The sequence below is a fragment of the Brachypodium distachyon genome, chromosome 5 (genome assembly GCF_000005505.3).
Source record: "Brachypodium distachyon strain Bd21 chromosome 5, Brachypodium_distachyon_v3.0, whole genome shotgun sequence".
Lineage (NCBI taxonomy): Eukaryota > Viridiplantae > Streptophyta > Magnoliopsida > Poales > Poaceae > Brachypodium > Brachypodium distachyon.
Window position 1 is genome coordinate 4,612,889 of NC_016135.3, and position 15,628 is coordinate 4,628,516.

A 15,628-nucleotide genomic window follows, 5' to 3' on the forward strand; every position below is an offset into this window, starting at 1 on the left:
TGGTTCATACATACTGAAGAAACTAATACCATTATCGTGAATACATGTGGTGGCATCATGAGAATTGAGCTTGAGTCTAAGCAGGTGTGGAAGGTTTCTGAGTATATCGACCATGAAAATACCGCCGATTTGTTCCCATTGAGGAGATTCTACATTCAGGTATTGTGCACTCTACTTGTCGTGACTACCGGTAATATTTCAGTTAGCTGCACATGAGTTATTCTTATATGTGTTATTTATGTATAATATTTGTGTAATCACGATGATTTCCACTCCCTTGGCACCGTGTCACCTAGATATTCAGTTTACCCGGGTAACCATGTAAGCCAAGACCTTTGTATTAGTTGAACAGAATCTTTTGATGGGTGTTCTGTAGTTATCAATGTTCAATTCAACTTTTAACATATTACAATTACAGTCCTGCCACAAAAGGAAGACGTCGGGTCGTCCATGAGCGTACAAGATGCCATGGTAAGTCAGCTATCAAAGATCCCTCTCACTAACGCGATTCCTATATGTTGCGTGCCTGACAACCATGTTTATCAATTGCAGAAGGTTGAGGATGAAGCATAACCATCGTACATCCGTAAAGTCAGAAGTGAAATCTCGTTTTCTTCATCATGTGGGTGTGATGCAACGTCAGAACTATTATTTTTCGCTTGCCTGAGCACTCTGCATCCAATGGAAGCCTTGCTAAGGCTCTGTTTTCCCAATCAAGAACCAGTTAAGGTACGTAGGTAACATGGAGCACGTGTGGTGCGATGTCTGAACTGTTATTTTTTGCTTGCCTGGAGGTGGGATGGTCCAGGTGCATGGTCGAACTGTTATTTTGCCTGCCTGAAGTTGTTTTCGTTTGCCATTCGCGACAATGGCTTATCTTTGTATGTACTGAAGCTGTGTGTTGTAATTATCACGTGGGCTAGGTGTCGTGAAGCTCAGTCTTCAAGGCCCTCGTGGACTGTTTTATCTTGATCATGTTTTTTTAGCAAAGTTTTATCTTGATCATGTAATGTACGAACGCATTGTTAGGTTGTAGCTAACGTGGGCCATTGGGCTGCCGTGCATCCTAACGACTAGGCCGGATTAGAGTGTAACCGGGCCGGAAAAAAAAAATCATACACATACCTGCACGTAACAACTGGGCCGAGTGAACAAATCGTAAACGACCTTGTCAAACGGGCCGGACCATTACTCGGAGGCCTGTTGTCAAAAGGTAAATGGGCCGGCCCATTATTCTGAGGCCCGGAAACAAACCGTAAATGGGCCGGCTGAAAAAACCGTCAATGGGTCAGCCCATTACTGTTGGGCTGACTGGAAAATTCATAAATGGTCCTGTTGAAAAATAAACGGGTTGGCCCAATGGGCCTCGGCTCTGGTGGGCCAGCCCACTGTGGATTCTGGTGGGCCGGCCCATAGGTCCTCGATTCTGGTGGGCTGGCCTAAGTAGCCTTAACGGGCCTGCCAAATTCTTGGGTCTCGAGGGACACGTGGCCAAATAAGAAGCTGATGTGCGGATCGTCAGGATGCCGACACGTGTTCACGCCGGAAGAAGACACGTGTTCCAATCAGATGGTGACACATGTCACGGCAAGATCCTCACACGTGTAGCTCAGCAACGTCGACACGTGAACCTATGAAAACTCGACTCGTGAACCTGTCCGAACTTGACACGTGTCGTCCTCTGACAAGTCCGTCCTTCGGACACGTGTCATCCCTATGGCCTGCCTCGTGGCTTTGCAGGTCATCGCACATGTTAAATGTTAGATTCACTTTTGACAATGCTGATATCATCGTATCAGTGACAGCTTGACTGGCCTTAATGGGCTGGGCGTAGCCAAGGCCTGCTAAGGATCGAGACGGCCTAGGACCGTCATTGATGGTCAACTTGGTGACGGCTTGGACATTCCGTCATGATCGACCATCTATGAGCACGGGTCAAAGACGTTTAGCAGGATTTTCATAAAATATTTTAGATGGCGGATTTTTGGCCCATTATGACGCTTTCAGAACTTGTAGTGCCACCACACCATGCCCAGCTCTGCCATGAGGGTTATTTGGGCCCTCACGAGTGAGGTGTCCAATATCCCCGCAGTTGAAGCAGGCGCCGGCAGCGCGACGCTCCTCGTGGCGCTGCTCGCGCTTCTCCTTGATGTTCTACAGGATACGGCAGTCCTGCGCGTCATGCGTGGCATTGGCGTGGATGGGGCAGTGAAATGCCGTTGCCGGCTTGCTGCCCGATGCACCAGTTGCAGAGGCCTTCTTCGTCGGCCTCGCTGGAGCCCCCTGCTCCGCGGCAAGCACTTACTTCCCGCCGCGCTTCCGGGAGCACTTCTTTTGAGAGCCCTCGGAAGGATTGGCCGCTGCCTTGGCCGCGAGTTCTGGCGCCAAGCGCCCTTCCTCGGCTATCGCACACTTGTGCGCAAGAGCGTATAACTCTTGGGTAGTCCGAATCCGGTGCGTGTTTAGCTTCCTCCGCATCTTGGGATCACGAACGTTGCTGGCATAGGTGTTGATGATGGCGGCCGCTTCCGCCTTTAGGATGGAGTAGGAGATGTTGGAGAAGCGGTTGGTGAACTCCCGCAGCGTCTCCCCCTGCTTCTGCACGATGGTGTGCAGCTCCGGCATGGTTCCCGGGTGTTTGTATCCACCTTGGAACGCGTTGACAAACTGCTTGCGTAGGTCCGCCGAAGAGGAAACGAACCCGGCAGGCAGGTTCGGCAATCAGGTTCTCGCTGATCCCTTAAGGACCATGGGGAACCAGTTGGCCCTGACCTTGTCATCAGCGCCAATTGCATACATGCCCAACGAGTAGGTCAAGAGAAAATCCTTGGGATTAACGGTCCCATCGTACATTCCGAGCGACGACGCTCGGAACTTGCGGGGCCATGCCACCCGCCGCAAGTCCAGGGTGAATGCGGGGCATCCGTCGTCGATGCCGAGAGGAGCTTCACCTTGCTCCTCGGGGTGGTTGCGATCAACCTCCTGCTAGCGCCGATGCTCCAAGCGCCGATGCAGTTCCTCGCCACGACGGACGCTGAGGATGCCTCCAGTGTCGAGCAGCAGGACTGTGGACGACGAGTCGACGGAGCAATCCCCTAGCCCGACGCTAGTGTGCTCCCCCGTAGGAGGGGTGTGCTGGGCAGAGACACGGGGCAATTCTACGTGTCTCGGCTCTTGACCCCGCCCTGACTCGAGCCCCCGGCTCGTTCTTGAGCGAGAGCTAGACGGGCCACGCGTCCCTTCTGGACGGCGGCTGGCCAACGCGAGGAGAGCCTCCAACTCGGCACTCCATGTGTCGTGGGCTGGTGTGCCTTGCGATGGCTCGTAATGCACCATGGCGGGCACCCGCGAGGGCTTTTGCCTGAGTTCGAACAAGAGGCGGTGGGTGGCCTTGCTCATCGCCATCCACCTGTTCATCCCCTAGCCCCTCGCCGCGGGGTAAGAGAACCAGAGGGCGTCGCACGGGACACGATGATATGGACATGCTAACCATGGATACGACCTTTGGTACCCTCAATTCTATAATATTTGACAAGATTTATAATCAGGTGAATTCAAGTAGTAATTGTTTTCATTTTCATATTTATGAAGAGGCGGAGCTACTACTATCTTGTCTCGTTTTATTACGTAGGCATCTTGTCGAGCTTTTCAAGTCCAAGGTCAAGATGAGATACGATGGAGGCGAACGGGATGGCCAACAAGAATCAAGCATCCATATAGCTGAGAAAAAAGGATTTCAAGTGTACTTTCCAACAAATCAAACGGCATATGATTTGGAGCTTGCTAGAGAAAGATATCACGAATTAAAATTGAATCCGATTCGGGTCCGAGCTGTCAGGAGACCCGAATTTGTTTTAATCACCCAGGCCGCATCCGGAGTCCAAATCAAGCAAACAAGTACTTGTTGGAAAGTTAATTACAAGATCTTTCCAAAGGATCTGGCCCCATCAAGAGATTCCACTCGTGCTGACCTTGACGGACAAAACAAGATGACGGATCTGTTTTTCTGTTTCCTAAACAGTTGTAGTTTGTTAGGAAAGTTAGAGATAGAATTGGATTTCGGCCTCCTTACTCAAGGTGGACGAAAATATCTCTCCCTTCTCCTTTATATACCCCATGAGCCTCCCTAAAGAGCCTTGGGTTTTGATTAGATAAAGTTTGGCCATCTTTGCTACTTACGTGTAATCGCGTGTGTCGGTTAGACCACCTGTTTTACCGTCGTCAAGACTCCAACTTATCGTCTCGTTGAGACATTGGTTTGATATAGTATATTCGCAATTTTAGATTGCATCCGCTATTTATCTTGTTCTTGCTTGTTCTTCGATTGCTTGCAGGAACAAAGACCTTCGTGGTCAGGTTGATCGTGCCCCCGCGTGATCAATAACCCTCTGGAGTTGGTGTATCGATTGCTAAGGCGCTGCCTCCTAGGCCGTAGTCGGATCGTCAACGTCACCTCCTACCCAAATCGAGAGTTATCAATCTCATCGAAAGATCGGGCCACCCGCACCCATATCACACGCTTTGGTTCTGGAACGAGTGGGGGCGGTCGCCGTCCACCCGCGGGTGATCTTGCCGGTTGACACGAGCGACAACAGCGTCATTCGTGTGACTGGTTTTCCGCATGCCCCCCTACCTGGCGCGCTAGATGTCGGGGCCTGAAACTGAGGAACAGAAATACCGAAAACAATGCAGATGAAGTAAACATGAATGCAAGAGTATCCACAAATATGCACGTCTTCAAGAGATATTCCGGTAATTCACTCCCCAGCTCGCAGAATCTGATTTTGTCAAGAGATTTGGTGGAGATATCTGCGAGTTGTCTGTCTGTCCTCACATGGTTTATGCAAATTTCTTCTTTGGACAGATGATCTCCGAGGAAATGGTGTCGAATGTCAATGTGCTTCGTGCGAGAGTGTTGGACGGGATTATTGGCAATCTTTATGGCGCTTTCATTATCACATAGGAGAGGAACGACATCCACTGAGATATCGAAGTCTTTGAGGGTTTGCCTCAATCAAAGAAGTTGGGCACAACAGCTGCCTGCTGAAACATATTCTGCTTCAGCCGTCGACAAAGCAACAAAGTTCTGATTCTTTGAAGACCAACTCACTAAGGATCTTCCGAGGAATTAGCAAGTGCTGGAAGTGGATTTTCTATCAACCTTCAACTAGCATAATCTGAGTCAGAATAGCCAACAAGATCGAAAGAAGCACCTTTGGGATACCTATGAGACCCCGAGACTGGATTTATGCAATTTAGCCCGAAATGCTAACTCGTGTATAAATCAAGCCCCAGTGCCTCCCTACGATGAACACTTCACAACATACACGCAATGTGTTCACCGCAGGTTGGAACAACAATGATATCATTACATAACTCTAAGACACAAGAATTAAGTCAAGCTCATACATAGAGCAAAATACAAAGTTATTACAACTCACGAACACCTGTCCACAATCATCATTACACCAGCAGAAGCAAAATAGGCCTGAGTACGAACAAGTTACAATTATTGCCTAAGAGGCTGAAACTGAAAAGGAGAGCCACCACAAGTTCACAGAACCTTGCTCTGGAATCTTCTGGCTAAACGTCGTCGTCAAACTCCACAAAGTAACCACTCACCTGTTCCTCCGGAAACTCTGGAGAAAACAACATTGCAAAGAAATTGAGTACAAAGTACTCGTAAGACTTACGGGAGATCTAAACTAGATATGCAACGAGTCTCAAAGGATGGATAAAATGTGGGTTATGCAGCAGCGATATATCTGGAGAGACACGCTAATGACATCGTCTAGATAGAGGATAACGAGCGTCTACCAAGTGAGGTGATAACCTAATAACTAACACCAACCAAACACAACCTCTTATCACCCCTCAACCCCTTGTGAGGAAATGATCCAAAGGCACTCACACTTAAGCAGTTTTAGCCATATCCATGATTAAGGCTAATTACTACTCAGATTTAGGAGAGTAAGTTAATTAATTGGTATGAGTTCTCTATGATCAAGTAATGACCAACCAAGTCGTCCATGACCGCGGACACGGCTTTCCGAAAGATTTATCCCTGCAGGGTGTGCCAATTTACCCGTACACGTTCGTCCAACCCTTGACGCCACTAGCATGGAACACACGCAAAAGCATGTGCCGGCAGGATTGAGCGACACGACGTTTCCAAGCCCCACAACTAATCCAGGGGACCACCCAACTGAGTCTAATCCGAAACGAGAGCCCGGCCGAAGCGTTGTACGGACTCAAGAGTTGCGTGGACAGCTGGTAGTGGTTCGGTGTCCGTAGAATGACCACTCCAGACTAGTGCCGCAATCCTATATGTATGCAAAGCATCAACAAGACTCCAAACCCAACACCAGTGTATATGCGATATGCCAAATGGAACGCCCGAACTATGTGGCCCTTGGAAGAGCTATGAAATGAGTACTAAGCCGAGGAGGAACCCATATATTCTCCCACGAGCGGTTAGCGCGAAGTTTCTTGGATCGGCGAAAACGAGAACTCGGTTCTTAGGTCGGCGCCAATGGAACAAAACACCAATGCGTTAGCACGGCCTCCCATCGTGGCCTTGTGCAGGTAAAAACAGGTCACAGTTCAATAATTGCAATTAATTACGGAAAAGTAGCATGTGGATGTAGCAATTGTGTAACCCCAAATAAGGACACCAGACTAGCAATCTAAGCAGACTTCTAATGACCAACTAGGACAAAAACATGTGACATGGTAATAAGATAAGGAACAAGACAACATGCATTTGAGTAGAACAAGACAACAAGCCGAGTGCTCAATAGTATCAAAAGCTTTTTCAAAATCAAGTTTTAAGATAATGATCTTCTTTCGAGATTGCTGACAGATGTGTAAATATTCAAAAGCCCAAGCAAGACAATCCTGAATAGTACGAGATTTAATAAACACATATTGATTGGCATGCACACATCGCAAGATCTGTCCCTGTAATCTATCAGCAGCAATCTTGGTCAAGAATTTCAGACAGGAATTTTTCAAGGAGATGAGCCTGAAATCATTAACAGATTCAGGTGAGTTCTTCTTGGGAACCAGAGTGATGAAGGATCCGAACACGTTTAAGCTTTTCAGAGATGTTCAAAGCAATGTCATCCCTCCTAGTCGGGGCATTCCAAGCACCCATCACCACCTCCAAAAAAACTAGCTTGCTCAACCCAATAATTCTCAAACCGAAAGATAGTCGATTTGGGAATACATGTATTAATAACCACAACACAGGGGACATGATCGGAGGCAGCCTTAGCCAACGGTAGCACCACAGTGTCAGGGTAAACAGAGGTCCATGCAGCAGAGGTAAAGAACCAGTCCAATTGTTCCAGCAGAGGATTAGTTTGCATATTAGACCAGGTGTATCTCCTTCCTTTAATAGGAATTCCAACGTACAAAGGTGACTGATGATCTCATTGAAGAGAAAGATATCATTCATATCCCCCCGGTTGATTCCTGTTATCAAAGGACCTAATGAAATTAAAATCCCCTAAAATAAGCCAATTATCCACCGCATCAATTTCCAAGTCAAAAAGCCATTGCACAAAATTATCTCTCTGCGGCCAAGAGCATGGCCCATATACATTAACCAGGTCCAAGTTTCCCCAGATTGCACTGATGTAAATCGAACAATGATACCAAAGGAACGCGTATTAATAAGAACCCCAGTAAAAACAGAGCTATTCCAGACAATCAAGATACCACCAGAGAGGCCAACAGAAGGAGAAGAAACAAAATTGTCAAATCTCCTAGGGCAGAATTGACGAATATAGGAGCTATCAAAGCAATCTCTCTTTGTCTCTTGCAAGCAAACCACAGAGCAGAGACTTTCCTCAATCTTGTTTCTAATGGCACAGTGTCTATCAGCAGAGTTAATGTCCCTCACATTCCAGCATAGGACATGCCAATTTTTAACACCAGGATTGTTATTCATTAAAACAACCATAATGTAAAGCAGATAATCCAAATACACCAGCTAAATGGAGCACAAAATAAGATTCCACAGTGCCATAATGATAGAAACAACATAAAATAAGCTCAACCAGGAGTTGAAGATAATAACAAGGTCTAAATAACATTGGAACTAGCTGGTGCAGCAATAGTGGATGCACCCATAAGGGAGGCATCAGTGAGCTCTTTAGCAGCTATCTCAAGATCAGACCCAATCCTTCTAGCCTGCCCCACTGTCAGAAATGGGATCTCAGGCTGGTCTTCCCCGTTAGCAGATGCTCTGGGCCTCTTACTTCTCTTGGCTGTATCAATTGGGCTAGCCAACTTAAAACCACCCTGCTTGACACTCTGCCTAGTGCACCTTCGCAGTCCAGAGGAGACCACAGGAGTAGCCAACTTAGGGGGACGCCCATGCTTCTTAGGAGTGACAATGGGGCTCTGAGCAAAGATAGGAGCCACAATCTGTGCAACCTCACCAGGAGAGGGAGCATCAAAACTAAGTGATCTAGCCACCCTGCGTGGAGCAACTCTAGGAACCAAATCCACTTGCTGCCAGGACATCGAAAAGCCAGAGTTCTACTCAAAAGCAACAGACCAAGATCTCTTGCATAAAGTGACAGGAAGCATTGGGCCCAAAACGAAGGCAACTGGGAAGGTATCTGCACTGCCAAAATCTTGGGAAGAGCAAAAACAAAATTCCAGGCCCAAGCCTTCAAGAGCAAATCAAACTCCACAGGCCTTGGGGGTAAATATGGCACAATGGCCCAGCTTTGTGTCATTCCTTCAGAGAAGCCCTCATTCCTCCGAGTGGAAACCACCTCCAGAGTCAGGCTAGGCCCAGTAGCACGAAGCAGAGCACCAAAAGAACTTGAGCTGGGTGGGGTGATGTTCATCTCATCAACCACACCCTCCATATCATCATCCTCCTCCTCTTGATGCTGTTCCTAGTTGTCCCCTTGCCCAGCATCTTGCCAAGCAGGATCAGGAACCAAAACAGGTTACTGCTGAACTGGCCCATGACCAGGCAAAAGATGCTGGTTGCCACCATGCGAAGGAAGCTGATCCTCAGGAGGGGGGAACTCATCAGCAAAGCCACTATTCAGTATATAAACAGGGATTGTCCAACTGACAGTCCTCCCCCCAACCACCATGACCTCCCTAACCACAATGTCACGAGGGACAGTGGTGGCATCCTCATAGATGACCTTAGCAATAACCCTAACATCAGTAGATTCTCTCTGAATCCAGTACTCAAGTTTACCAAAAGTTTCCACAGCTTGCATAATGAAAGCATCATCTTGGAGATCTAAGGGAATCCCCAGCAGCATGACCCACCCATTTCGAGTAAATTCAGTGGTAAGAGAGTTATTGGCCTCATCATGCTTAACAAATCTCAAAGTGCGACCAGGCCCAAAATCCACAGCAAGTAAACTGACCAGCATATCCCTATCGATAGCATTGCACATGCGAAATCTAGCAAGACCAGAGGGGTGGCGATGCAAACTAACCACCTCGTAATGCAAAATCTCAACCATATACGCATGCACCTGAGCAATGACAGCCGGTACCTCCTCCGTTGGCAATGGCGGCTCAACCATGGCGATGAGGTAGGATTCATGACGGCGCGCCAGCGCACCCGCGAGCGTGACGAAGGTCCGTTGCAGACAGAACGGCCCACCATCCTCAATCGCCATGCCGCGAGGGACGTAGGGAGCAGGGTCGAGGTCGAAGTTTGCATGGATCCAAAGGAGAGCTATGGAAGATTGGGATTCTTGAAAACCCTCTCAACTGTAGCATCCGGACTCTCCGAGGAACTAGCAGGGTAGGTATCTGTCCCGTCCGAAATTAGAGGAGGCATATCCGCCCCCGCCAAAACCGAAGAAGAGAGCTGCTCATGCTGATCCGGGAGAGCACTGGGCCTGGAAGGACATGCCTTCAGAATGTGGCCCACTTAAAACAGCCCTTGCAGCGCACTTTCTTCGTACAGCCCAAAGCAGAATGGCCCATTCGCAGACAGTTTCCACAGTCCCAAAACCTGTATGCAATATCGTCCACAACTTTGTCCAGCCCACAAAGACGGTCCACAGAAAGGCCCAGATGGCCATCCAAATTTGAATTCCCAAAGTACCCGCTCTGCGAAGTTTGAGCCAGATCAGCCGGAACAGATGCTCGGGCTGTGATAGTCGGAGCAGAAAAAATAGCCGGCTCAGTCGATGCCAGAATTTCCTCCACACGAGAAATCCGATCAAACAAGCCAAAATTAATCTGACAAGGAGATTCCAAAGTAACACCAGGGAGCAAGATGACCCCCGGCAAATTGAACTGACGAAGAACAGTAGCACGAGCATCAGCATGATCATAACCCGCATCCAAGAAATCCATGACCAGAACCTCCGGATCAGGGGCCGAATAACCTTTATAGGAGCGAAGGACATGTTCTGAATTTTCCGCTTGCCTCGGGAAGCAGATTTCAGAACCGGGGAAGCAACAGAGTTCATGGCATTCAAGGCACGATTAACATAACGATCGGAGGGCAGGATAAGGGTCCATTCCTCCTGATTCTCACGCTGCCAAGATTTGAACTCAGAATTCCAGCGAGGTCCACCATTTCCCCAAAGATGGAAGAAACATTTAAACTGAGCACAAGAAAACTTATGCAAATTGTAAATCATGAAGCCAACAGATTTGGTGGAGACCGAAAATCGAAAAACTTGATCCCGCAGATGAACCACCGAAAACCCATCACAGAGTCCCCCAAGGCAACACTCCAGAGCAAGTCTGAATGAAACAGCCAGGTAGAAGTGTTTAGATTTACCCTCAGGGTGGACGAGGACTCCATGGATCCTCTTGACCTCCTTACGAAATGCCACTCCTGGCGCAAAGTCCAATCCCAGCGTGATGGAGGCGTGCACCGCCATGAGATGGGGATCAATCGAAAGCGCGGAGACAGCCGGAGAGATTGATCCGAGAGATCACCGCCGAAGGCCACCGATTAGAGAGATCGGCGGCCGGGAGGGTGATGGTGGGTTAGGGTTGCGGTCGCCAGAGCCCCATTTCCGTGCAATACAATATTCATCGTAGCTACAATTGTTGTGCTCTTTTCTGAGATTATGCTTTTCGCCGAATATGTATTAAGTTACAAGACTTTAATAAAACCTTGAAAAAAGAGAAAACACTATATATTAAGCTTCTAAAATTTAAATAAGAACATAAAATGCGCAAACAAAATACGTTGAACTTCAATGAATCTCCCGTCCATAATCATTGTAATCCACGCCTTTTTCGAAAAAATTCCAACATGGTGAGGTCAAATTCAAATAAGTCCAAATTCAAAAGGCTTTACGAAACTGTAAATTCAAGTAATATGGTGCCGTCGAGACAGATGCCATTTTATTGTGCAAATAATAGGTAGATTTCGATGGCCAAAATTCTTCATCATCTAAAGTATTCATATAAAGTGCGACATTATGCATGTGTCTCGAACAACTAATTGGCCACTATTAATCTAAAAAGATATTTGGGCAACAGTTCCAGATTTAAAATGAACGGTCAAGGTCGCGCAACCATCGACTGGCTATGGTTATGAGAATAGTTTCCTCCCAACAATAACACTTATAAATACATTTTACTTTAATAGGCCTCAAATAGCTCCAATAAATCCATAAAATAATTTAAGGATTCAGTAAATACCAAAGCAAAAATTGAATGAAAAAATGTGTACCCTTTAAGAAATGTTTACGAAATTTATAAATGTTGGAGAAAATTTATATTTGTGTTAAAAATTAAAATAATTCTCAAAACTTATCCGAGCATGATATATTTCCACTAAAATCGAAATTTGACATTAACCAAGGTTCGGTCCTTTAATGAATCTGTAAAAAAAATCGGAGAACAATATGTATTAAGTTTCTAAATTTTGAAATAACAAAATAAAATGCAAATAAAATACTTTGAACTGGCATAAATCTCCTGCACATGTTTTATAATTTGCATAGTCATTTCAATCCATATTTTTGTCAAAAATTCCAAACATAGTTAGGTGAAATTCGAACACATCAGACTTTTTTTTTAATTGTTCACTTATCTGAATAAAAGGATTTTCAAAGTAAATAAATTTAATTAAGATATAATTTTGGGGTGTTGCATTAAATTATTTTAGGTCATTCCGATCGACATCCAGCTATGGTGCTGCTGAGAAAGATATGAATATCTACATATATGCGCATACGATCTTTTATTATGGATTAATAGGTAGATTTTGATGGTCGAAAGTTGACATCGATCGAGGCATGCATGTAAACCGTGGCATTATGCATGTGTATAGAATCATTAATTGGATTCATTAAACGTGGGAAAGTATTTCTGATTTATCTCAAGCATGATATACCTCTACTAACAACGAAATTGGAAATTAGAGAAGTTACAAGCCTTTAGTAATCCATAAAAAAAGGAAGAATAGTATGTATTAAGTTTCCAGATTTTCAAATAGGAAGATAAAATGCAAATGAAATACTTTGAAGTTGCATAAATCATTTCAATCCAAACTTTTATAAAAAAATTCAACATCCTCAGGTAAAATTTAATCAAGTCTTAGGTTTTCCTATTTTCTAGCAATCTTAACAAAAGGATTTTCAAAACCATAAATTCAATTAAGATAGAATTTTGGGGTGTTACATTTTATTATTATAGGATATTGTAGTCGATATCCAGCTATGGTGTAATCAAGACAGATATACACAATTGCATACGCGCATATGATATTTATTACGAAATAATTGATGGAAAAATTTGACATCGTCAAAGTTATGCATCTAAACTTGACATTACACATGTGCACATAATCATTAATTGGAATCACTAATTGAAAAGATTTTGGGCAATAATTGCATATTTAAAATGGATGGTCGATGTCCTATAAATACCCTGTAACTCCCAAGCATCATAGCCTGCTCCGATCCTCCTACATAGGCTCTAGCTAGTGCCGTGTTCAAGGTTCATATCCATTCCTTCCTCCTTTCCACTCTCTAGTTTCTGTAGCCATAGAAAAGTTCTATGTGTAGTTTTGATCATACAAAAGGTGTTTGTTGGAGGTTCTTATTTTCTATTAATTATTTTCTGTTAATTATTTGCTATATATAACGACATGTTGCTACCCTTACAGACGCTACATGTATGTTACAAAAAAAACTAGGTATATTATTTTTATTCAAAGAACTGCACTTTTTGTCATTTTTAATTGTTGTTATCTTCATAAAACATGTGATTACTTATATTCCATACACATGTTCACATATGCATAAAACAAGATTTGGGCATACGCAAAACTATGGCATACGGATTAATATATGATTTTTTGCGGATTGTTTTCTTCATAATACCCAGTATGTCAATCTCCTTGTAATATTTGGCAGGCCATAAATTTTAATCCTTCGAATTCATTTTGCAGTTTACTGATCATGGATTTCAAAACCCAAGGATCCTCCCTGAAGGTACTGGTAATTGAGGATTCTGAATTTCAGAGTTGGTTTCTCCTGGCAAAGCTGCGAAGGTTCAGCTGCGAGACAACTCGGGCAAAGAACGGTAGAGAAGCTGTGGATCTGTACCTCGAAGGCAAGAAATTCGATATTATTCTGTGTGACAAGGAGATGCCCATAATGAAGGGACCGGAGGTACTTTCATGAGTTTCCGGGTGTTAATAGCAACCATTGTCTTTTATGAACCCAAAAGAAAATAAATAAAATAAATATTTTATGCCGTCTAAAGGTAATTGACAAATTATCTCTTGTGTGACTTGACAGGCAATAGTAAAGATCCGTTCTATGGGATCTACTGAGGTGAAGATTGTTGGTATGTCTGCTGATTCTAATGCCCCGGAGGAGTTCATGAGTGCTGGGGCAGATATGTTTGTGCCCAAGCCAATGGATTTTGAGGTCCTCGAGGCTATAATCAAGGAGGTCATTAACAAGAAGAACAATGGCGTGTGTAGCTAGTTGTTTCCTGATGGAGGAATAAAAGTCTACCTAGCTCTTATAAGTGTGCTTGTGTGTTTACATTATCTCATGGTTTTATTATTTTGTGTGAGTTTCCTTGGTTTTATTTTCTGAGTGTACTTTGTTTATGAGGTTATATTCAGGACTAAGGTTGGTGTGTCGAGATTTTCTATTTAAGTAGAGCCCTATGCATGGGTTGTATTATGTATCTCTTCCAATATTAATATAATAAGTTCATTAACTCGTGGTTTAAGGAGCGAGATATGTACCCCTTTTGATGAAAATGATTCGACTATCAAAATATGATAGATATTGGAACCATAGGTTGGAATAATTTTCAGGTTGATTATGTCATTGTCACATACTCCCCCAATTATTTTGCAACTTTGATACATGCCCTCATTTGATGAAATCGCAACATACTTCAGACAGAAGATAAAAATATATCCAATTATCATTTTAATCTAACAAAATCACATGATATTGTACCCATTGCTAAGAAAGTGAAGGATTCAGTTGTCTCCTAAAATTCAAGACAGACCAAGCCTCCCTAAACTCTCTAATAGTGATACATGGGGACAAACATATCCCGTACAACTCAGGAAATTTTGTTGTCAAAGGGGCCATTATCACCATCCCAACGGTCCTCCCACGGCCTCATCAGATCCCCATTCCCCATCTTAATTGTCCTACCAGCAAGTAAAAGTCTCTAATTTTCGATAGAGCTTTCCAACAAGGAGAATTAGAGTAGGAGCAACTCTCAATTTAACAGTTGGAACAAATGAATTAGAGCGATACTTTCTCCTAATTAACAAGTCTGCTAAAGACCTTGACAAGTGTCTAACCTCCACCACCATTTGCATAAGAGGCTTACATTCTGTTTTCTCATATCCTTAACCCCCAGACCACCTTTTCCTTTAGATCTGCAGACCCTGGCCCATTTAACTAGATGATTTTTTTCACTTTTTCTTTCCCAAAGAAATTTCCTCCGATGCTTGTCCAGTTTCTCATTGAATGTTGTATTCAAAAGGAACATGGATATGTGATAAGATGGCATATTAAATAGGCAAGCATTAAGCAAGACAGTTTTACCACCCATAGACACACCCTTTCCAAGCCTCTAGTCTTTTCAGGAATTTAGCATTAGAAAGTCCCAATATGTATTCTTAAGAGGATAAAGCTCACAGGCAACCCCAAATACTTCTACAGTTGTATTATCTCCTCCAATCATATGAACCTCACTTTTACAAAAATTGATCTTAAGCCAGACATCATCTCAAACATATAAAGAAGGAGCTTCATGTTAACAACTTTAGTCATATCATGATGAAGACAAATCACAATATCATCAGCACACTGGAGGATTGCCAGACCATTCTGAATCAAGTCAGCTGCCAATCCAACAAATAAACAATTACTCCGTCCCTTAAGCACCATCTTAGTTAACACCTCAGCAGCAAGGCAACAAGGGAGACAAGGGATCCCCTTGTCTCACTCCTTTTGCACTTTGGGAATAGGGGCCAACCTCATCATTTAGCTTCACACTTATTGTTCCATTCTTTTAGCACCTGTTTAGTCCATGAGCACCATTTTTCATTAAAACCCTCTAGTTTCAGACAGGTCATTAAGAAGTACTAGTTAACCTTATCGTAAGCCCTTCTCAAAAT

General features: G+C 44.3%; 1 protein-coding gene across 1 annotated transcript; it reads left to right on the forward strand.

Annotated features, from left to right (window-relative positions):
* The first annotated feature begins 13,427 nt into the window (after positions 1-13,427).
* Positions 13,428-13,961, forward strand: LOC100821996 (two-component response regulator ORR42). Its single transcript, XM_003581021.1, has 2 exons — positions 13,428-13,640; positions 13,770-13,961. The coding sequence occupies exons 1-2, from the start codon at positions 13,428-13,430 to the stop codon at positions 13,959-13,961; spliced, it is 405 nt and encodes a 134-aa protein (XP_003581069.1).
* The last annotated feature ends 1,667 nt before the right edge of the window (positions 13,962-15,628 follow it).

Bases quoted from the DNA above. Each gene is read 5' to 3' on its own strand.
- LOC100821996 (XM_003581021.1), top strand. From the start codon at position 13,428: ATGGATTTCAAAACCCAAGGATCCTCCCTGAAGGTACTGGTAATTGAG. The intron at 13,641-13,769 runs GTACTTTCATGA...GTGACTTGACAG, and splicing joins CCATAATGAAGGGACCGGAG to GCAATAGTAAAGATCCGTTC.